This window comes from Carassius carassius, chromosome 25, assembly GCF_963082965.1.
Source record: "Carassius carassius chromosome 25, fCarCar2.1, whole genome shotgun sequence".
Classification (NCBI taxonomy): Eukaryota; Metazoa; Chordata; class Actinopteri; order Cypriniformes; family Cyprinidae; genus Carassius; species Carassius carassius.
In genome coordinates, this window is record NC_081779.1 from 11,983,933 (window position 1) to 12,006,114 (window position 22,182).

The window sequence follows — 22,182 nt, forward strand, 5'->3', positions numbered from 1 at the left end:
GCTTCTGTAAGGCAAATCCACCGAACTGTTCACTACCAACAAATACAAACATACTTTACTTTTTCAATTTTAATATTCACTTTTGAATATATATTTTTCCGTATTCATCCGTTAATAGCCAACTATTTAATAGACCCGAGCTAGCATGAGCTTACAATGATCAGTTGTGTTTTTTAACAAATATTCATTTTTACACTGTAACTGTATTGCTTATTGTTAGTAACTTTTGTAACTAATGGAATCTTATTGTAAAGTGTTACCATAAAATTGCAAAACATAACACTGGAAATGGGACAAAATTACTGATCAGTCCTGTAGTAATAAAATAAATGAAAAGATCTCTTAGTGATAAAGAAATAAGAAAGAAACCTAAGAACAACAATAAGATGAACATGCGTTTGATTTGTGGTAATTATCGTTTTAGATATGGGATGGTTCAAAGAATACAGTACATTACACCAACACAGTTCTCCTGTTTGCTGATGAAAAAAAATAAACATATAAATGAAAAAAGTAAATCGACAGAACAAATAATGTTATTGCATGACTATTCAGAATTGTTTTTCATTGCTAACGTACCTTCTTACCAAGCTCAGTGAATTAGATTTGGCACATTTCAACAAGCTATTTTTTTCTGACAGATCTATTCACAACAAATTCTTTCTAAAAGGGATAGTTCACCCAAAATAAAAATTCAGGTATTTAATCTCATCTTCATGCTGTTCTGTATCACTACAGAACACAAAAGAAGAACAATGGGGTCCAAACAACTTTCATGAATAATAATAATAAAAAAAGCAATAAAGGGTTGGAACATCATATAGGTAAGAATATAATGGCAGAATTTTCATTTTTGGGTGACCATCCCTTTGAATCCAAATTAGTGAAAAAACACACATGAACAGAGGTATGTGAAATCCAAAAACACCTTATTTTGAAAATAAAACTTGTGGAATGATTATCTTTTATCCCTTTGGACCAGGGCCATTCTTTAATATAAAAGTCTGTGGGTGTTTCACTTTGTGGGGTCTTCACAGAGGTTACAGTCAGCCCTTTGGTCCGCCTGATGCTCCAGTTGAATGGTTACTGAATGGAAATTGTATGAGGTGAAACAGGTCTGGGTCATTTCTCTCAACACCGCCTGTGGCTCTACAGTATCATCTGAAGAGTTAAAAATGAACAGACGGTTATAAACTTATGGCTAGGGTGAATATAAGATATATGTTTTTGCTTTAGGATATGCAAATAAATGGCACAAAAATTCAATATGGAGTTAAAAATGTTACCTATAGCCACATGAGCAGAAAGTACAGCCTGGTTCATTGTCAAGGCCCAGATGTGAAGGTTGTGCACAGCTTTGACACCCTTTACTCTGAGCAGTTGTTCCCTCACCTCATTGTAGTTCACACCAGCCGGCGTACCTGTGGAGGAGAAACACTGAGGCTGACCAGTTCCTAATTAAAATCTTCATGTTCCAACAAATGTTTTAATGAGGATAAGAAATTCAGAAGGCATGAAAAATGAAACAACCTTTCACAGAATGCCAATTAAACAGCTTGTATTTATTTATAGATACTCATATTTAAGATTTACCTTCATTTAATTTGCCAGTCACACATTTTGACAGACCATCATTATTACTACATTCTAAATTAAGAATAATAACTCATTAAAACTGACGTTTCATGATGGAAATATGACAATTTTGTGGTGACCAGAAATTTAGAAATTAAATTAATCAAAACTATCTTTTAAAGCAGTTGATTCGGGTCCTTGAATTTGATTAATGACATTTCACTGTTTTAATCGCTCAGTTTGTCTGTGTTAGCATGTTCCTATTAGCAATGAAGATGAGTGACTCTTTCTTAAAGGTTTAAACCATACAACCAAGTGAGTGTTTAATCAACCATCTGCTCAGATTATTCCCTCAAAAACACTGATTCATGAAATCATTCCCTCAACCAGGAACAAAATCAGTGTCATCATTATGAGTGATTCAGTCACTCAAGTAACTGATTCCCTCAAAAACACTGATTCATTGAGGAACGGAACACCACTATTACAGATTCACAGACATAACAGATTCTCTTTTAGCTTCTTGTGGGACTATTTTCATTGAAAGAACTAAAATAGAAAAAAGTATGTCTAAGTTTAGTCAATGTTATGTATGTGATTTAAACATATTCATAAGTTTTTTAAAGTCCACTCTTTACCTAAACTACAGCTCTACGATTTCTGAAGCATAACTGAAACAGAAAAAAACACAATACATTTTTACCTTCCATTAAGACAATGATAATGTCCCTCATGATGGTGATTGTGGTTCCCAGGACAAATATAGAAAACAGGAAGGTGCAGATGGGATCTGCAATTTTATATTCAGGCTATAAAAAGAAAAGAATTCCATTTTTCATTATTATTATGCCATCAAAATTGGATCTATACTTATTATCTGCCACACTATTACATTAAAATGCATTCAGACAATACTAGTATTCCCTCATAACTGCCTGTTTTCTGCTCTTTTTCTATATAACAAACAGCTACTGGTTAAGCCAATGATATTTTTACATTAAATACTTCTGGTTCATCAGTTAGGACTCATCAGACCAAAGATCTAATAATCTCTTACCTTAAAAAAGATAATGAGGGCACTGACAAGCACACTGACACTCTGTAGAAGGTCTCCAATCACATGGACAAACGCTGCCCTGACGCTAGCATTAGCTTGTTGCCTTTTACCAGACCCATGCTTTTCGATGTCATAATGATTAGCGTTAGAATTGCTGTGGCCATTTGTCTTCCTATGGTCATGACTGTGGCCGTGGCCACCGCTCAGACCACCATGACTATGGCCATGACCTGACTGATGCAGAGTGAAGGCCATTCTGCACAGAGAATAACAAACGGAAGTCAGTTTTCACAGCAAATAACGATTTTGTTAAAATGTCATAGATTAGTTAGTTATTATATTAGGGCTATTAATGGTGTACAAATATACTCAGAAGTAGAACGGCATCGCTCAGTGAGGTTTTTGTCTTACATAATGTTGGCCAGTACAGCACAGCCAGAGGTTATGAGCATGACTGTGCCCTCAATAGTGAAGTCATCTTGAATGAGCCGTTCCACTGCCAGATACACCAGCACACCAGTCACCAGCCAAATGGTGAAGACAGATAGCAGAGCACCCAAGATTTCTGAAAATACCCAATAGTATATAAGTAGATGAAATTACAACTGTACTTTGTATAGTTCTCTATAGCATACATCGAGAATAAATACGTATGAATACAATACTGTTCAAAAATTTGGGGTAAGATTTTTAATGTTTTTGAAAGAGGTCTCTTATGCTCACCAAGGCTGCATTTATTTGATCAAAAAAAAATAATCGTATTGTGTAATTTTATTAAAATTTTAAATAACTATTTTACATGTTCATATAATTTATTACTGTGATGGCAAAGTTGAATTTTCAGCAGGCATTACTCCAGTCTTCAGTGTCACGTGATCCTTCAGAAATTATGCTAATATGCTGTCTTGGTGCTTAAAGGGACAGTTCACCTTCAGTTGCTGGTCCCCACTGTCTTCCATAGTATAAAAAAACTGTGTAAGTCAGTGGGACCAGCAACTGAAGGTGAGCTATCCCTTTAAGTAGGCTTCTTATTATTAGCAATATTACAAACAGCTGGGATACATAATATTTTTCTGTAAACTTTATTTGCTCAGGATTCTTTAATAAAAAAAAAAAAAAATCAACATAATTTATTTGAAACAGAAATATTTAGTAACATATTTAATGTCTTTGTTGAATAAAAGAATTACTTTAAATATATATATATATATATATATATATATATTTTTTTTTATATATATTATATTTTGTGTGTGTGTGTGTGTATATATATAGTGTCCTATTAAAAAAAAAACATGTGGCAGCCATCCAGGAGTTTTACTGTTCTACAAATCCAGTGATTCACCTGCTCGATGCCAGCCATAATTGAGAGTGCGTGTAGCAGGTCTGGACGACAGCCACAGCGAGCACAAACTGATGATGAAGCTGGTAAGGTCCACGAGCAAGTGTGCGGCATCTGTCATTACTGCCAGACTTCCAGCAAAATACCCACCTGTACACAGACCAGCAATCCTTTATGTGTGCAAAAACAAATATGACAGCCAGCCAATCATCAGTAAGGGTCACACACCTAAGATCTCGCCAATCATGAAGACCAGACACACTACTGAAACAATGTATAGGCGTTTCTTGGCAAGCTTTTTTTCCCGCTCTCGGTCCTCCAGGGCACGGCTGTTATCATGACAGTGCTTACTATCATTCATCTCAACAGAGGACATACTGGAACAGCAGAAGAAACAGTCATAAACAGAAGTACATAAGGATCTCTTATTCGTTTTGAATAAGAGCAGATTTATCTAAAAGTATTAGCATGTATGACAATTCCCATGCAGCCTACAATGATTTAAATAGGCTATAGCTTACATAAAAATATTTAAATAACTTGCTATAAATATATAAATAGGATGCTTTACAAAGAGCTAAAGTTATCCCGAGTTATCTCTCAAAAAGTAGTCTTTTGTTTTAGTTGAGTTATAGGTGAAATAGACCTCACCCCTGTTTGTTTTCTGTGTTCTTATGTAGGCTGTACTCCAAATGATTCAGTTAGAAACAGCGGTCCGACCGAAAAGAACCGATTCGCGAATCGATTCAGACCGTTTCTCACCCGGATTGGGGCGCAGTGCAAAGTTTGCACTCCACTGAGACCCTTATGACTATGTGTAATATCACTCGTTACTATTACATTATTGAAAGGGAAAAAGTAGCCTTAATGAAAAAAAAAGTTATTTGTCCTTTTATGTGTGTAGGATAGTCTATAAAACTCTCAAAATATAATTCAAGTTAAAAAAAAAAGAAAAGAAAAAGAAAAAACACCTTTCGTTCAAATAATCATTTGCAATACTAATAAATTAAGAAAAAAGTAAAGAAAATAAAAACAACATAAGGCACTGAAATAAAGAAACAAGTCCATTTACCCTTCCGACGTGATGGTGTACGTTTTTGCGCCGTTGTCCGCCAACAAATGGATCTTTTCCGGATCAATTTTGACCATGGTTTAAGTTTTCCTTCACTTATTTATCAAACGTTTAAAAAAATAAGTTATTCCTATCTGAAATGCTAAAATAACGATGAGATATGAGAACGAGGACGTTAAACTCGACTGTCGTGTCACTGTCGCCGCAGCATCTCCAGGAGGAAAAGTGCTGATATCTGAGGCTCAGTGCAAAAGCGCTGTTATTTGAAGCCTTGTGACTGCGAACCGTGTGCAAACAGTTTCTGATCAAACTATGATGTGTCTTTCTTATACAAACCACGACGATAGCATCCTTTAGGGTCATTCAATCTGGAGATATAGTGGAGGACAATATCTCGACCATTAACCTGAATGAAGTGACGCTGTTTATTTGTGCATAATGACTCACTAATTTCTCCAAACTGCTGTGGTAGCTAAATGTTACAATTGTTATTTGTAACTTTAATATGTTATTATATTAAAAGAAATCAGAAATCAAATATTACAACTTTAACCCGGTGTTGTAGCTATAATATGCAGGAGGTGTAACTCTTAATATTTGGTGCTCAGAGAACAAGCGGATTTATCTGAAGCCTTGTGACTGTGAACCGTGCGCAAACGCTCAGGCTGCTTGCAAGTTTCCCAAGACTTCGATGATTGACAATGAAAGCAGTGGCGGTTCTAGACCACAGTAACTGGGGGCGGGGGGCTAGGCTGGGACCACTTGTGCTTTTAGGGTGCACACTAAACAAAAAAAATTTCTTAACCTACTTCCAGTATTATTCATTCAGTCATTTTTCCCAATGTCATGTATCACTACAATCTCTAGAAGAAAGCTATAACAATTTAAACTCAAATGAATGTTTCATTATGTTTTTTATCTGACAAATATTTTTGAATTGTAGTGTCAGGGGCGTCATGCTCATCATGTGACACACAGCCACACACATATTTTTTTTTCCTTTTTATTAAAAATATTCCCAAACGTTTTAACTAGAATATATCATGAAATCTCCCAAATGCTAAAATGTGTAAGTAAATGCATTTTGAGACTTAAAACGATTCTGTTTGTTGATCTATAATGGTTGATCACCCCACATAACTGAAAGAGCCCATGAGAGACAATCAGTTAACACATCCTTGAAAAGCTCTAACACATTCAGTAAGTTGATTAGGTTTAAATGTTTGCCTAATTTAATCACTTTAATGGTAGGCTACATTGTATTTCCAAACAAGTCACAAAAAGACTATTGAAATTATTATAATTTGATAGAATATAAACAAGTAAACGGATGATTTTATTCTTTGCCTTCTGCTTTATTTGGCTCAGACCAACACATTACTTACAAAGGCTGATGTTAAAATGTACACTTGCAACTAAATAAGTTAAAAGTTGTGGTTTCACAGGCAATGAGTGGCCCCTTCAGCTCCTACAAAGGAAACGGTTGTAACTAGTAGTTGAATTCTTTTCATCAAGATGACCAATGAGGGAGAGACCATACAGTAAAATGCACATAAACACTTATGCTTCAACCAACAAACCCATAGGGACCCATAGGGACAATGAACAATTGAATCATCAATACCAAAGCACTGTTTCTAGATGAAAAAGGGGACAATATGACAGATAACATATTTGAATTTGTTTGATCAATGGTACGAACGACCGCTGTGACCTTTTGAGGAATCTGAAATTGTTTTTCAGATAGGCTTACTTCTTGGTCATGATTGCATAATTATAATAAAATAACCCTAAAGAGATTAAAATCTGAATATTATAAGGTATACTCTACTATTGAAGTGTATTGAAAAAAAGGGGAAAAAAAAGCAAGCGGGGCCAGGAGAGAGGTGAAGGGGTGAGAGTCCAGCTCAATCAGAGGGGCTATAGAGATCGCCGGAGGAGGGCAGGCGAACGTGGCCACCTGTAACATTAGGGAGCCTAGAGAGGTCTGGGAGACTGCTGAGACGAGACCGCAGCTCCTTCCGTACCTGGGACACCCGGGCCAATTTGCGCTTGTATTCCTAAAATAAAAACATGCAAATTAAACTAGTTAGTGCAAATATGAAACTGGCGTATATTAGTAAAATAAAAATGAACAATGAAAAAATATATAATTATCAATTTAATTAAATGTTAATTAAAATAATAAGTAAAATAACTGAAACACTATTTTCTTGTAAATGTACTCTAATAATCTTTCTTTTATTTACAACTTTGTAAAAATAAATCTACATTTTTCATTTTCATATTGTATGGTTTGTTTTGTGATGCTGCAGAAATTATTAATATTTATTTATAACCAAAATGTTTTTATATATTAAAGATAAGGCTCTTTAAGTGCAATAAGTCTAACGGTTTTTGGAATTTATTACATTTACTGAACTGTTTAATTTAGTTCAGATGTTATAACATCACTTTGTTTCAGTTCTCAGTATCTCTCAGAAACACGTATAAGTTGTTACCATTTACAATGAGTACAGATACATTAAAACAATAATGTCTGCTGTTATTCAAAGCATTTTAAACATGTAAATATGCAAAACAGAATAGATAACATTGAGAAGTTTCTGGCGTTATTTCATTTTGAATGATATATATTACTTAATGGATATATTTCAGTATTAGTGAAGCCCTGTGATTGTTCCAAAGGCTTACGTTATTGATATTTTTGTTTCCTAACACTACCAATGCTTAATTTACATCAGTTACAAAGTTTAGAAATGTTATGTTCCATCATTTAAAATGAAGTACATAAAAAGTTTTAAAAGTTACTTTTTAAAACCCTTCAACATTCATACGTTTAATTAAACACTAGAATGTTTACCATTTTAAAGAATTAGAAAAGCATCTCAGAACTAGAGTTTTAAACATGATTAAAATGTTTAATTCACAAAAATTTTTTTTACTATAATATATTTATATCTATAATTAAGACTAATTTGATTCCAAAAATTAAATTGTACCTTTGTATAGGACTTATATTTGTTCTACTAAAATGTAAACTATACATAGCACAGATTTGAAATGGAAATGAAATATGGACTACACTCATGTAATGATAACTATAACTATTTTCTAACCTTTAAGAGTAAAATCAGACTTCGAGTTCAGCTGAAAACAAAAATTAAAACCAATATATAAATGCATGAACTATGCTTACAAAACAATCTCTTCAGATGTTTTACTTTATTTTTAGTTCTAGATGAACCATGTATAAAAGGATTCATTTAAATTCTCTCTCTCTCTCTCTCTCTCTCTCTCTCTATCTCTCTCTCTCTATATATAATACAATTCTATAGATTTACCAACATATTTGGCGTTATGAACTAATAATAAACAATATTTTACAAGCATTAGGTAATCAGCATTTGTAAACATGCTATTGTTCATTAGTTCCTACATTTTTAACTTGCATAATATTAACCAAAAATAATAAATGCTGCAAAGGTGTACATTGTTTAAATCATGTTTACTACAGTAGAACTAAAGAGTTACAAAATACCCACAGCCAGTTTTTTTTTTAAAGTTATGTCACTAAATAAGGATGTATTTGTGAAAGCCAGTGCATAAGCAAAAAAAAATGCACACAAGAAATTGATGTTATTTTCTTTTATTTTTATTTATTCTGAAAAGGTGACATCAGGTGGAAGACAGGAACCTGCTCACTACCTGTTGGCAAAGGCTGGAAAATGAAGCCGTTAATGTCCATAAAACTTTTACGTGAACTAAGTGTTTATTCTTACCAGACCAGTAACGCAAGACTCATGCATAGGAATACTTGCTACAAAATACTTGCTACTGGAGTTTCACTGTCCTCCATGTGCAGAACGAACACCAAATATGAAGCAACAACATGCAGCTAAGATCACAGTGATAACATGAACATAAATATAAAAAGAATGAATAGAAGAAAGAAACTGACATGTGGAGACAGCAGGTAAGGATAAAGCAGAAAAGGGAAGAAAATGTGAAGTCAGTAAGTTTACCCACTTCTAGTTTCTGCTCATTCTGGGCCAGACCGTCTCTCTGACTCTGCAAAAAGACGGCAAGCGTACGTGTGAGCTGCCGCCGGTCATCAATCTCTGCCGCCAGCCGCCCGCTGTAGTCAGCTAGAAGCATACAGGCCTCTTCCACCAACCGAGAAAGACGTTCCCCTGACTCTTTATCTGAAAAAACACAATCAGGACAGACTTCAGAATGGTCAACTACAGACGATTTTTTTAAGCTTTCTATATAGTACTGCAGAGATTACGTATTTTTGTAAGCCAAAACCCAAAAACAAGTTCGCATTTGTTTTTTCTTGGAACCAGGGTCATGCTAACTTTTGGGTTTACTTTTCACCTGCGAGTAATTATGATAGAATTTTCATTTTTGGGTGAACTATCCCTTTAAGATGAGTTTCAGTTTACAAGTTCTTTAAGCCTATATAATTTAAATCACTGCTTATCAATTACCAATCGCCTGTGTGCAGTGAGGTCATCATTAAGCTTAAGTTGTAGATGTTTTCTATGAGTAATAATAGCAATAAAGATTTTTTTTTTCATGTACACATGCAGACAGTAATTTTGCTGTTGCATCACATTTCATGCTATGAACGCTGTGTTTGTCAAGTTTAAGAGTACATTTTTTGATCATCTGGGGACCCCAGCGTTCTGTTCCAACTGAGCACTTACGCCTGTTTCACACATAATCCGTCTGCAGTGCGTATGCAGTCCATGTGTGTTACGTATGTGGTGCAGAAGCAGTGCGGACTCATTGTGCTTTCACAAATGACACATTCGCAGTCCGCTACTGATCCGCGGCTGTTTAGGCCACAAACACAACATTTGTTCATTACTTTGATTTCAAATCGTATAAAAAAACTTTTTTAGCATTGTGACTCTATCACAGTACAGTAACAATCTTTCACAGGCATTAGTTTAAACTCAATAACTATAAACAACGTAGCCTATTATTCATGCATTTGACTTCTAGGTTTGTATAATAAGCTGCTCAAGCAAGCGGCAAAACATTTAAATACAACATTTAGCCTAGTTTTCTTATAGGCTATCGCAAAAATATTTAAAATTAAAACACAACCGACAGAAACAGTCTTTAGGCGCCCTCGACTTAAAACAGCGCTGCACAGAATGATCACTGTATGACATCAAAGTACCGTGAGAGCTATAATAGAGCACACTAATCCAATGCATCCGAATCGCTCTTGCGATACTTTGATGTCATACAGTCATCATTCTGTGCAGCGCTGCTTCTTGTCAAACCCCGTGGCCAATAGTTTTTGGTCTGAGTTAAATAATTGGCTGTCACTTAAAGATTGATAATATCACTAAAATTTAGATTCAGCAGTATAAGATTTAATCAATATGATTATTATTATGGGTAAATATCATATTCATTGCAGTATGTGGAGATGTTCTAAGCCTTCATTTGTTGGGTGAATTTAGTGATTTTAAATAGTTTTTTACCTCACTGAAAAAGATGAAATCTCCTAAAATCGCAAGGAAAATGTGTAGTGACATATCTAGGAAACTACTGTTTTGATTACTCTCCCCTTGTGTGTGTGTGTGTGTGTGTGTGTGTGTGTGTGTGTGCAGCTCCAAATGGCAATTTTCTTTTCTTTAGCCTTTTTGCCTTTGACTTATGTAGCTCCCCCTCTTTTTTTTCTGCTTGGTTAGTACATTTTGTATATTGTAAACATTTGTATATACGCATGTTTATTCTCTTTCCCCTACGAGAGTTTTTATATATTGTCGTTTTATTTTATGTTTTGTCAAATAATTAAAAAAAAAAGCTTCAAGTCGAACCCGCATTTTATTACAAGCAATCCCACGGGTCTTAATGAACTTTTGTTTTTCTGCCTCCATAAAAGTGCATCACGCTCCCTTGTTTATCTAAAAGTGCTCTTTTTCTTGTTTTAAACCTAGCCAAAAACCCATGTGTTGAGTGTGGAACACAGTAGGCTTTAATAACCGTATTTTCCGCACTATAAGGCGCACCGGATTATAAGGCGCACCTTCAATGAATAGTCTGTTTTAGAACTGTTTTCATACAAGGCGCTCCGGATTATAAGGCGCACTGTCGTTTTTTGAGAAAATTAAAGGCTTTTAAGTGCACCTTTTAGTGCGGAAAATACAGTAGTATACATTTATTGTGAAATGACTGCATTTCTTGTCAATCCATGTTCATTTTTACCGCCGACAATGCGCGGTCACTTATTCAGCGCGTGCAGCACAGCAGAAATAGACTCGGTACGTAAACGATCGCTGTACTGCTGCAGACGCACTGCTCCTGGAACGCACTGACGGACCGCAACCCCGTGCAGTGTGAACGCTCTGATCCATTAACATGGGTGCGTAAAAAAATACACAACGCATACACACTGCAGACAGAGTATGTGTGAAATTGGCGTTACAATCTGTGCTGTAAAGTGCTGACACCATGAAACATCAATTAAAAAATTGATTTCTAATTGATTCTGTTGCATTTACTTAGTTCTGGCATTCTCACCTGTAACTTTGTGCAATAGGGAGGTGTCCTGCACCTCTGGGGGTAGAGCAGAGATCCTCTGGCGGAGAGCTGCATCACTGGAGGCTTCGTTCTCAAGTTCCTGTAGTGCTCGGATCAGATTTGCAGTCTGAGACACACAAAACATGTCACGACATGGAAGATTAAACTGACTTGAGGTCAGTTTATAGGTAAATATGCATTACGTAAGGCCGTTCGTTCATACCTGTGGAGGTTCAGCAGGGGAGCTTTGGGAGGCAAAGTCATCATCGTTCACCTTAATCTCTTCATAAGGCCTTTTCTTGGCCTTCTTTTCTACCTCTGTAAGTCATGAGGAGACATTCTACATGTCATACATTAACAAAGGCATTCTCTCTTTTAACAAAGACTTAACATCACACTTATCAAAAAAACTACTGAGTCTCTCTGAGCGACTATACTGCAGTCACAATAACCTTTAAACCAGTGTGACCTTGTGGTGGTTTACTTACGCAGGACATCAGAGAGTTTGTCCAGTATGTCATTCTCATAGACGGCTCTTTCCTGCCAGATGGACAAAACTCTACCTAACTGTTTCTTACAGCTCTCGTCTCCTTCACTGGACAGGGTAGATAGAACATGGTAAGTATAATTTTAGCACAGGAAGAATCATAGCAACACAACTACAAGATGCAAATATTCAAGGTAAGACCCAATTATAAGTAAAATGTATATTTGAAGTATTCAAACAAACTACCTTGAATGTTTGTTTGGGTTTAACAAAATGCCAGCTTCTGTGGCAATTTCTATAGAGAGAAAAACTTATGGCTAAATTATATCGAGTTCTAACAATTTATTTAACTAAAAACTATTTGGCTTAATTTTGTTAAAAATCTCTTCAAAAGAGTTAAATGAATAAAAAGACTTACACAGGGTTAAAACCAGCACAAGCTAATAAAGGATACTTCAGGGATAAAGAGTTTTGGCAGAGAAAAAATGTTGGAGGAAATTAAGTTTTTGAGGAAAACAATCCAGGATTTTTCTCCATATAATGGACTTCAATGGTGGTCAAGGGGTTTAAGGACCAAATTGCAGTTTCAATGCAGCTTCAAAGGACTCTTTACGATCCCATCCATAGAATAGGGGTCTAATCTAGCAAAACAAGCGGTCATTTAAAAATATACATAAAAAAATAATCACAAATGCTCGTCATGCGTAACATAGGGGGAAGTCCTGACCCAGTGTTAGAAAGAAAGACATGAACATCTTGGGATGAGTAAATTATCAGGAAGTTTTTTTATTCTGCAAGTGAACTACTCCTTTACTCCTACACTTCACGTTTCTGAATTCTTTACACTCTTTACACTAAGTCTTTTACTCCTTAACAAAATAACTTAATAGAAAAAAGTATTTCTTTGTTTCTGCATGTTCTAATGAGTGATACAGTTTCAAAGCATGATGAAATAGATTTGTGGTGCCTGACTTTAAGGAGTATCTTCAGAACAGCTTGCAGTTTGCAGCAAACCATGATAAAAATGTAACCGTAGGGTTTCTAGGTACTTGTATAAGAAACCGTAGTCTTATACAGTATACTAAGTATAAATGTACAAACGCTACAGCTTAAATCACAAAAAATACTGCAGTTATATTCCAATACTCCTTTAATACATGTCTTAATAATATAAGAATTTGATATGAATATCACACATTTCCGCCACACAATTTATAGATTGAAAAGCCTTTGATGGTAATGTTGTGCAGTGTTTCTCCTGTTTGTCAGCACTGTTCTCTCCTGCTGCGCTGCCATTTGAGCTCTGAGCCGAGCGGATAAATGGTCTGTGTGGCACACTTCAAATGAGTCGTGGTGTTTTGTTTGCGCTTTTGCTGCATAAACATTATATCGAACAATAATCTTACTCTTTTTATCATTTTATCAAAGAAAACCATTTCTTGATAATTATCATTATTGTGTCATTGATTGACTTATATACTATAGTCATTAAAAGGGGAAAAATAACTTATTTCACAATAACACAGCCTTTATATAATCCATAACACAATGTACTAAACCCAGTAAATAAAAAAGATATAACAATTACAATTTAAATAGGAGTTAAACAGACCATATATACTGGTTTAACTCACCTGGAGACATGTTTGAAAGCATCAACAATGACTGGGGAAAAATCTTGTGTGAACTCTGGTCCTTTCCTCTTGCTATTCTGTATCACATCATTTGCAAGATACAGGAAGGTCAGTTTACGGGACACCTGGGCTGCACAGAGAGAAAGAGAAGAAAACAATTTTTTATTTAATAGGGTGTCGGTTTGGGGAGGAATGATTCTTAAAATGTCTGTGATCTAAAAGAAAAAGCATGTGCTGTTTAATTAAACCAATTTAGAGCTAAAAAACAACTAATTGATTTAATCGATTAAAAACTATTATTAAAATAGTTGTCAACTAATTTAGTCATCGATTAGTTGCTAAACAACTTTTATTTGCCATAAGTGGCTCATTTTGTGCATATTTTAAATCTGCGATGATCAAAGTGTGGCAGTAATGAGCCACCGCAGGTTTTACTCAGCCAGTACAGCTGGAGAAGTAGCGAATAGCCAATAGCTGGCCTCGTTTTATGTCACGTGTTTCCCGACCTGCGTCTGCAGCATTCAGCGAGATGGTGGAGACAGACGGCAGTGGAGTAAGCTTGAGAAAGAAAGAGAAAGAAAAAGAAAAAAGCGGAAGATAAAACTAATTGAACGAAGTCATCCAAAGTGTGGGAGAACTTTACTTTGAGCCTTCAAAAAAGAAGAGTAACCTGTAAACTCTGCACTACTGAACTGTTTAACTGTTTAAGACTTTTATTTGTGCAGATTCTCCAGTACAATGTTGTTTGCAAATGTTTAGTCGTGAAAGCTAATAACATTGCTTTTTAACAGTTAACATTTAAATATTTACAAACATGTTCTGTGATCAGTTTGTCGTTTACCAGTTCATAATTCAGTCTTGCAGCCTAATTATGATTGAATGAGAGAGGTAAATGTTTAAATGTATTTGAAATGCACTTTTTTTCTTCTAAGTATTCACTGCTCTTTTTCACACAACAGCTTTTGTGCGTGTGTTAATTTATTTATTTTTTTCTGGACAACCTTCTGATGGATTTTACTTTAAAATGTGAGCTCCATTCAGGTTTCATGCCACTGGCACTTTATTCGAAGGATTGTTTACAATTTCACAGCATAAGCTATAAAGCTGTTTACCAGGTATAAGTTGTGTGTTTACAGGAAAACAATTATAAAATGCAATGTACTGCAAATTTATTCTGTTTTATTCTTATTCTTCGTGAAAACATTTTCTGAAAGATTCCTTAATAAGCTTTTTGTCCGGGATGTTAAACTACTTTAGGAGCCCTAAGGACTGCCATGGTGAAAACATTATTTGAAATCTCCTTGTGAAATTTGCTCGAGTATGGGTCAGTGTTTTGATTGCAGAAGAGTTTGACAAAGGATTACTAACACATAATAAAACAAAACTCCAGGTATATTTTTGATGAGGATATGACAAAGCAAAATGGTTAAAATCTCTAGAAGTCTACGTTGAATGATAAAGACCCTTTGTTAATAATTTAATTGGAAAAAATGGGCAAAACTAAAATATAAGTTCATAAAGATTAATCGATTAATTGTAAAAATAATCGACAGATTAATCGATTATCAAAATAATTGTTAGTTGCAGCCCTAAACCAATTAAATCATTCATACCAGTGGTTTGAATGTTGAGAGGGGAAAAACCTATTTGAGACAACCGAATAGCAATTAACATATGTACTACCACCAAACCTCTGTTAGGATGTCAATACAGGCCAGCCATGCTCGGCATATAGGTTTACGAGTGAGAAATGATTGTTGTGGATACTTCCTGAACACAAAAACCTGCTCTGAAAACTACACCTTCACTATTGAGATGAGATCTCAGGAGAGATGATCTAAAGATAGCTCTGTTTTTTTTAGTACCATCACCCAAACAATGATCCCACTGATCATGTTTTTCTGAAGCTATAATGTTATCCCCTCAGCCCAAAGGGAGCTCATTCCCAAGCAACTGGGTTAAACCATAAAACCAAGAATGCGCTGTTATCACTGGGAGACGCCAGGGAATCCTATGAATTCATCTTTGTACTGCTATCCCACACAGTGATCCAAAGCCCTCATTGTTGTCCTAAACCCTGACTACGTCTAAATACAACTGCTGAGAAACTCTTAAGAAACCAATGATAATTTCCAAATAGAAACATGGAGCCATCTCTAAAGGGCAGATTAAAACGCACTTCTCCATGGACAACATTTCTGTCAATCAAGTATTGCATCTACTCTGACTGACGTCAACTGTAAACAGCGTTGCCATGTACTCACAGGGCAACAAGTCAAACACGTCAATTACTAACAGACTAGTTTTCCAAACACAATTAATCTTTATACTGTACATCCAGATTAATGTACACCTTAAAATAAGCAAGATTAATGTACGCCTTAACCTGATGTTCACATGCACTCTGTTGGAGATCAATACAACAGGGCTGATCACAGAATCTAGACCCCTACAGCATTGTGTGTCATTATCACAAAGGTGCAAAATTATAATAAGGCTTTAGTGGAACCAGTGGTTATGCAGGATCAGACTAGAAGTGAATGTTCATTATGTCTGTGAGAAGATAAAAAGGACTGTGCTAACCTGTGATAATAGCAGACGGAAAGCCTTAAAAATTGTTCAGATGCAATTTCTGGTAAATATATCTATAGACAAATAGATACAAAAATCTGTGGCACCATAACATTTGAATAGTAAATGAACAAACAATGAAATCTATAGCCAATGTAAAATTGGATTCTAACTGGTACATAGTGATGCATCAAAATTAATTTCTAAAAACAAAAACAAACAAATTGAAAACAAAGTTTAATTAAATGTAGGTAATTGGATAACTCATGTGTACTATTCAGGGTGCAGTGTTGTCAAGTGATAAACCAGTTGTAATAAAGTTATTCAACAACCAGCCAAACAAATTGCACATATTGCTACTAACTCTAGCATAATTTGTGAAGTGAAGTGAAGTGACATTCAGCCAAGTATGGTGACCCATACTCAGAATTTGTGCTCTGCATTTAACCCATCCAAGTGCACACACACAGAGCAGTGAACACACACACACACTGTGAGCACACACCCGGAGCAGTGGGCAGCCATTTATGCTGCGGCGCCCGGGGAGCAGTTGGGGGTTTGATGCCTTGCTCAAGGGCACCTAAGTCGTGGTATTGAGGGTGGAGAGAGCACTGTACATGCACTCCCCCCACCCACAATTCCTGCCGGCCAGAGACTCGAACTCACAACCTTTCGATTGTGAGTTCGATTCTCTAACCACTAGGCCACGACTTCCCGTAATTTTTGGTCACATTAAAAGTACAGAAGGCCTAGATAGTGACATACGTAATACACCTTATCAGAGAAGCGCTCATTAAACAACTGTTCCAGTCAATGATTTTCGCCACCCAAAACTAGAAAACTTTTTCTTTTCTTTTTGTCATTTCAACTGAATATTTCAGTCCATTACTACTGCAGCAATAGCACTGACAAAAATGTGTGTTTGGGAAAAACAATACTTGTAATTCAAAAGTGTGGGATCTGGCTGATTCAAAAAAAAAACACACCCTGTGTTAGATCAGACAGGTCTGTTCTCATCCCAACATAGACCACATGTGCCATGCTGAAAAGAGAAGGTACTGGGTACAAGTACAATCATTGCGTCTTGCCATTTTTACTGGAAATTCCCCTGCCCAAATAATACATAAAATAAAAACAGTGGGCTAGTGCCTAAAACCCCCCAAAATATATGGCATAAAACTGAAACTATTAACAGAGGTGTAAAAAGTACTCAAAAATTTTACTCAAGTGAAAGTACAAGTACTCAGTGAAAATTTAATATCTGGTCAAAATCATACTTGAGTAAAAGTAAAAAAGTAGGCTAAAACTTTTAAATTGTACTCCAGTATTAAAAAAGTAAAAGTACAGAAGAATGGTTAAAGGGAGAGAATGAAAAAAATGCAATGGCACAGGTCAAACATGTATATTTAGTTCAACAACAACAATTTAAAAAATCCGGGAAAGGGATTAAAAGGAAACTCAATTTCCACCCTCATGCCATCCTATATGACTTTCATTTATCAGATAAACACAAACTACAAGTTTTAGAAAAAAAAAAAAAAAAAAAAAAAAAGTGTATGGGACATCCAAAAATGACACTTCAAAAACTATACACAAAGAGAATATGACAGTAACTCATGCGACCCCTGTTAATAATTCACTGTCTTCTTAAGTGAAACGATAGGCATACTGTAAGAAAAATACAAATACCAATATTTTAACCTTGACCATCATGTTCACTTTGTGTGGTTTCTGGAGTGGTCCTGTCCCCTTGCATTACATGGACTAAAAATCTTTGCTTGTGTTCATGTAAAGAGAGAAAGTCATAAACATCTGGGATGACAGAGGTTCAGTAAATGGTGAGAGAATTTTTGGGTGAACTATCCCTTTGAAGAGCAAGATGTGATGGAGAGGCTAGAAATATATTCCAGACCGAATAAAAGAATGTTGAATTAATGAGGAGAGTCATTGAATTAAACCATACAACTAGGGGTGCTCCGATCACGATCGGCCGATCGTTATGCGCATCTCGTCAGTAAAGCCGGTTCTCTAATCAGCGGTTAATTCCATCAGGTGCGTGATTTCACATAGAGCAGCTGTTACTACACAGAGCCAATAGGCTTGTTCGACTTCATGAAGCTCTGCGCAAACCGATCGTCGGCTGACTTGAAGCAGTGCATGCCAGTTAGAAATTTTGTCCGACTTGATACAGCGCTGACGCCACGTGACTGTGACGTGTGCCATCAAAGTACCACGAGAGCGATTCGAGAGTAGCCGGAGAACTCAGCCAGCGCAGCTTCCGAAGAGCGGCTGCACAGGTTCTGATGACGACACAACTGATCCACGATTGGCTGGATTCACTGATGACACAGATGACGTGCGTTTCAAGTTTATTGCGAGTCGACTTCAGTTTCAGAAATTCTCATATGGACTTTTTTAACAGTTCAATACGTTTTTATGTCGTCTTAATCTTATAAATCATATTTATTAAATATTGTTTTACTGTATTTACCTTATTGTTAATATAAAGTTTGTGTATGTTTATTTTGCATGACTTTCTTTTTTATACAGACCTTTTACAGTATTCAGCAGCATAACCTATTCAAATGAGCATTTTTAATAACTAAAATGTTAATCTTAAAAACATACAATCTAATGTGGTCATAAATGTATGCTCCTATACAAATGATACATAATACATTATGTTCCTCCATTTGTTTGGTTTCTTCTTATTCTCTAGTTTATTTTGCTGTGTTTATACTTCACCTGCATGTGGTTAGCAAACTGCTAACAACCTGCTGTAACTTCAACTTAACAACTTGACAACATTCTGTTCACTTTCAAATAGTTGGTCTAAATCACAATATAAATCCAACAGAATTGTGCTTTTCTGTATATGAAAATCAATGGTGTTATGTTTAAAATATTAAAAAGAGCTCAGCAGGAGGGTACTGTAAATCTTGTTGCTGAAACCTTGTTAAAAAACACACACCCACCAGGGAATTTTTTTAGGTTACTTTTATCATTTTGTAGCATTTTGAAACACCCATGTCATACTGCTAAAGTTTATATCCAATATGTTATCTTGTCTTGGAAGACACCCTTCCAAAACCACTTATACACACATCTTAAACGCGATCAAGTAAGCAAACGCCACGTGATCTGCCATGACTGACGTAATTGCAGCAAACTACGGGAGCCACAACGTGTCCGGCTTCATATCTCCATTTGCAGCTCCTCCCCACCTGCACGCGGCTACTCTCGCCGATCGGTTGCATCCAGCCGCAGCCGATGTCGAACACACCTCTTGTTAACTGAGAAGATGCGCAAATCCACGTTCATTTTCAGCGTTTATTGGCGCATCTTCTCAGTTAACAACGGCTCTGTGTAGTAACAGCTGCTCTATGTGAAATCACGCACCTGATGGAATTAACCGCTGATTAGAGAACCGGCTTTACTGACGAGATGCGCATAACGATCGGCCGATCGTGATCGGAGCACCCCTACATACAACGTTAACGTTTTTAAAGGCCACTTTATTTGTGTTGTCTTAATCAACGTCACTGTCTAAAAGGACAATTAATCTTTTAAAAGTTTATTTGGGGAATTTAGAGACTTTTTCTTAGCAAATACTGATAAATAATTATTTGTGAATAATTAGATGAATTAATGAGAAAAGCATGTAATTATTAAGATTAAAAAAAATATTCACTGACAGTCCTAATTCCTACTTAATGTTTCATATAATCACTTTGTAAATACAATTTATCCACCAACTGGTAAGAACATCACTAAACATGAATTACAATTCATTTAGCATATAATGTTTATTTTAACACTTTTTTTTGGAGATTTGTAACATTTAAAAAAAAAAGTCCCACAAAAATATTAATTAATTGTATTTAAATTATCATTGCTGATTTTATTTGCACTCAATTGTGTGCATTCAGCGAATATATTACATAGCTAATGGCTCTATCAAAACAGAACAGACTGCTACCTCAATATGCTTCCTCAGATTTGATGGTGAACTTTTGAAGCCAGACATTTACCTGATGAAAGTCATAATTAAAGTAGAAATGTTTGTGTTTGATGCGTGAAAACAGTGATCATTAGTTCTCAGGTCGGGCACACACGTTTGAGCTTCTGTTTACCATATTCAATGTGCATAAGATAAAATAAAATATAATGTACTTGTCAAGATGAAATAAAATTGTAAAGAGTAAAAAGCACAGTTTTGTCTTAAGAAATATAATCAGTTAAAAAGTACAAGTAGTCAGTTTAAATTGTACTTGAGTAAAAGTACAAATCCCTCAAAATAATACTTAAGTACAGTAATCAAGTAAAATTACTCAAAAATTTTACACTTCTGACTATTAATGAAACAGATGAGTAAATGCTTCAAAATGGCTGCCAGGGTCAGTGGAAGATAGAGCAAAACAAATCTAATGTAGATATTATATTGAATATTTCTTCTGGGACTCACCAAAATTTGATATGCAGTAGTGAAACTGTAATCTGAGTTGCACATAACACTGACTTCACACGTTGCCATGTATTGCTGCAATTTTCATACACTGTTATTGTGTTATTGTAAAACCAGCCAAGAGTTGATGGTTTGTCTCAATAATAACCTGCAGTTTGTAAGCTGCAGAATGTGCAAAGGAATCAAAACATGCAGATCAGCTAAGCGGTTAACGTTAGCTTGCAAGAGAGCTTATGATTAGCTAGTTTGCTACATGTGTTGTTTAATTTAATCTAAAAACGACAAAAACATAACATAACCTGGCATTGTAAAGCTATCTTAGGTGTTTGCGATAAAATGTGCCTCTCCTTACCTTTCCTCAGCTCGTTATACCAGACTTTGACGATGGTCTTGGAGTGTTTTCTGTGGTGGATGAGCCACAGTGAAAGGGTCTGCACGCTCTGCTGGGAGTTACTCAGTTCTGATAATTTCTTCTCCAAAGCAGGCTCCGAGAACACGGACATTTTCAATTGTAAGCAAGAGTTGGATAGAAAAGGCTCCTAAACCAGGCACCCGAAGGGTCGAGGATATTAACGCTGATAACTCCTCAATCCAGCAACACATTCCCCTCTCTACCACACACTGCCATAAAGTTGGCATGACGTCGGACGTGCGATATTCGCAAATTTAGGGACCGTCTCTAAAGTTGCATACGACAGTACACGTTTCTAACTTCATAAGCATTTGAAGAGGAATGACTTAGTCAAGTCAAGTCAAGTCAAGTCTGCTTTATTGTCAATTCTTCCACATGTACAGTACATACATACAGATAATCGAAATTTCGTTACTCTCAGACCACCGGTGCATACAGATAACACTAACAGTAGAGCCTAAAAATCTAGATCAAATATAAAATATAAGATATAACTATACAATAAGGGAATGTAAAAAAAAAAGTTAAATAAAGCAGTGCAAGGCACGACATGGCAGATAGAGTTCAAAGTTCAAACCAGTGAAGTGAACAAACAGTGCAGATAAAAAGGCTTTTAGTGGGGAAAAAAGCTTATTCAGTCTGATTAAAGTGACAAGGGATGTTATTTTGTCAAGAGCAGTCAAGAGCAGTTATTTTATTTAACTGACTGATGAGGTGGTAGAATGACGTCAGTTCCATTAGTGTCGTATGTAAGTGTGGCGGTGTGTGTGTGTGGGGGGGGGGGGTCTGGGTGAAAGGACCTGGGGATGTGGGATCTGGAGGGGTGCGGGGTTCATAGTTCAGAGGGAAGGGGGGGGGGGCAAGTTCGGGAGCAAGTTCAGCTTCCTGACAGCCTGATGGATGAAGCTGTCCTTCAGTCTGCTGGTCCTGGCCTGGAGACTCCGCAGTCTCTTCCCTGATGGCAGCAGACTGAAGAAGCTATGTGACAGGTGTGTGGGTGATGCAGAGGGCTTTACGGGTG

At 36.0% G+C, this 22,182-nt stretch overlaps 1 protein-coding gene across 2 annotated transcripts; it reads right to left on the reverse strand.

Moving 5' to 3' along the window:
* Nucleotides 1-397: 397 nt before the first annotated feature.
* On the reverse strand, nucleotides 398-21,403 carry LOC132104195 (regulation of nuclear pre-mRNA domain-containing protein 1A-like). Of its 2 annotated transcripts, XM_059509477.1 has the most exons (14): nucleotides 21,102-21,398; nucleotides 13,714-13,843; nucleotides 12,081-12,187; nucleotides 11,816-11,910; nucleotides 11,593-11,719; nucleotides 9,076-9,251; nucleotides 6,956-7,106; nucleotides 4,203-4,352; nucleotides 3,978-4,124; nucleotides 3,044-3,197; nucleotides 2,633-2,888; nucleotides 2,279-2,384; nucleotides 1,287-1,421; nucleotides 398-1,161 (listed from the first exon to the last, which is right to left on the reverse strand). In XM_059509477.1, the coding sequence occupies exons 1-14, from the start codon at nucleotides 21,250-21,252 to the stop codon at nucleotides 1,016-1,018; spliced, it is 2,031 nt and encodes a 676-aa protein (XP_059365460.1). In that variant the 5' UTR covers nucleotides 21,253-21,398; the 3' UTR covers nucleotides 398-1,015. The 2 variants fall into 2 exon arrangements, with proteins under 2 accessions (XP_059365460.1, XP_059365459.1); XM_059509476.1 differs by lacking the exons at nucleotides 398-1,161; nucleotides 1,287-1,421; nucleotides 2,279-2,384; ... (3 more) ...; nucleotides 4,203-4,352; nucleotides 6,956-7,106 and adding an exon at nucleotides 8,678-8,767 and having other exon boundaries at nucleotides 21,102-21,403.
* Between the last annotated feature and the right edge of the window lie 779 nt (nucleotides 21,404-22,182).

Excerpts from the sequence above, each read along its gene's own strand:
- LOC132104195 (XM_059509477.1), bottom strand. The coding sequence starts at position 21,252 with ATGTCCGTGTTCTCGGAGCCTGCTTTGGAGAAGAAATTATCAGAACTG. Across the intron at positions 4,353-6,955 it reads TCTCTATAGCCCCTCTGATT|GTATGTCCTCTGTTGAGATG; the intron begins GAGCTGGACTCT and ends TCTGCTGTTCCA. Across the intron at positions 2,385-2,632 it reads CCCTCATTATCTTTTTTAAG|CCTGAATATAAAATTGCAGA; the intron begins GTAAGAGATTAT and ends TTCTTTTTATAG.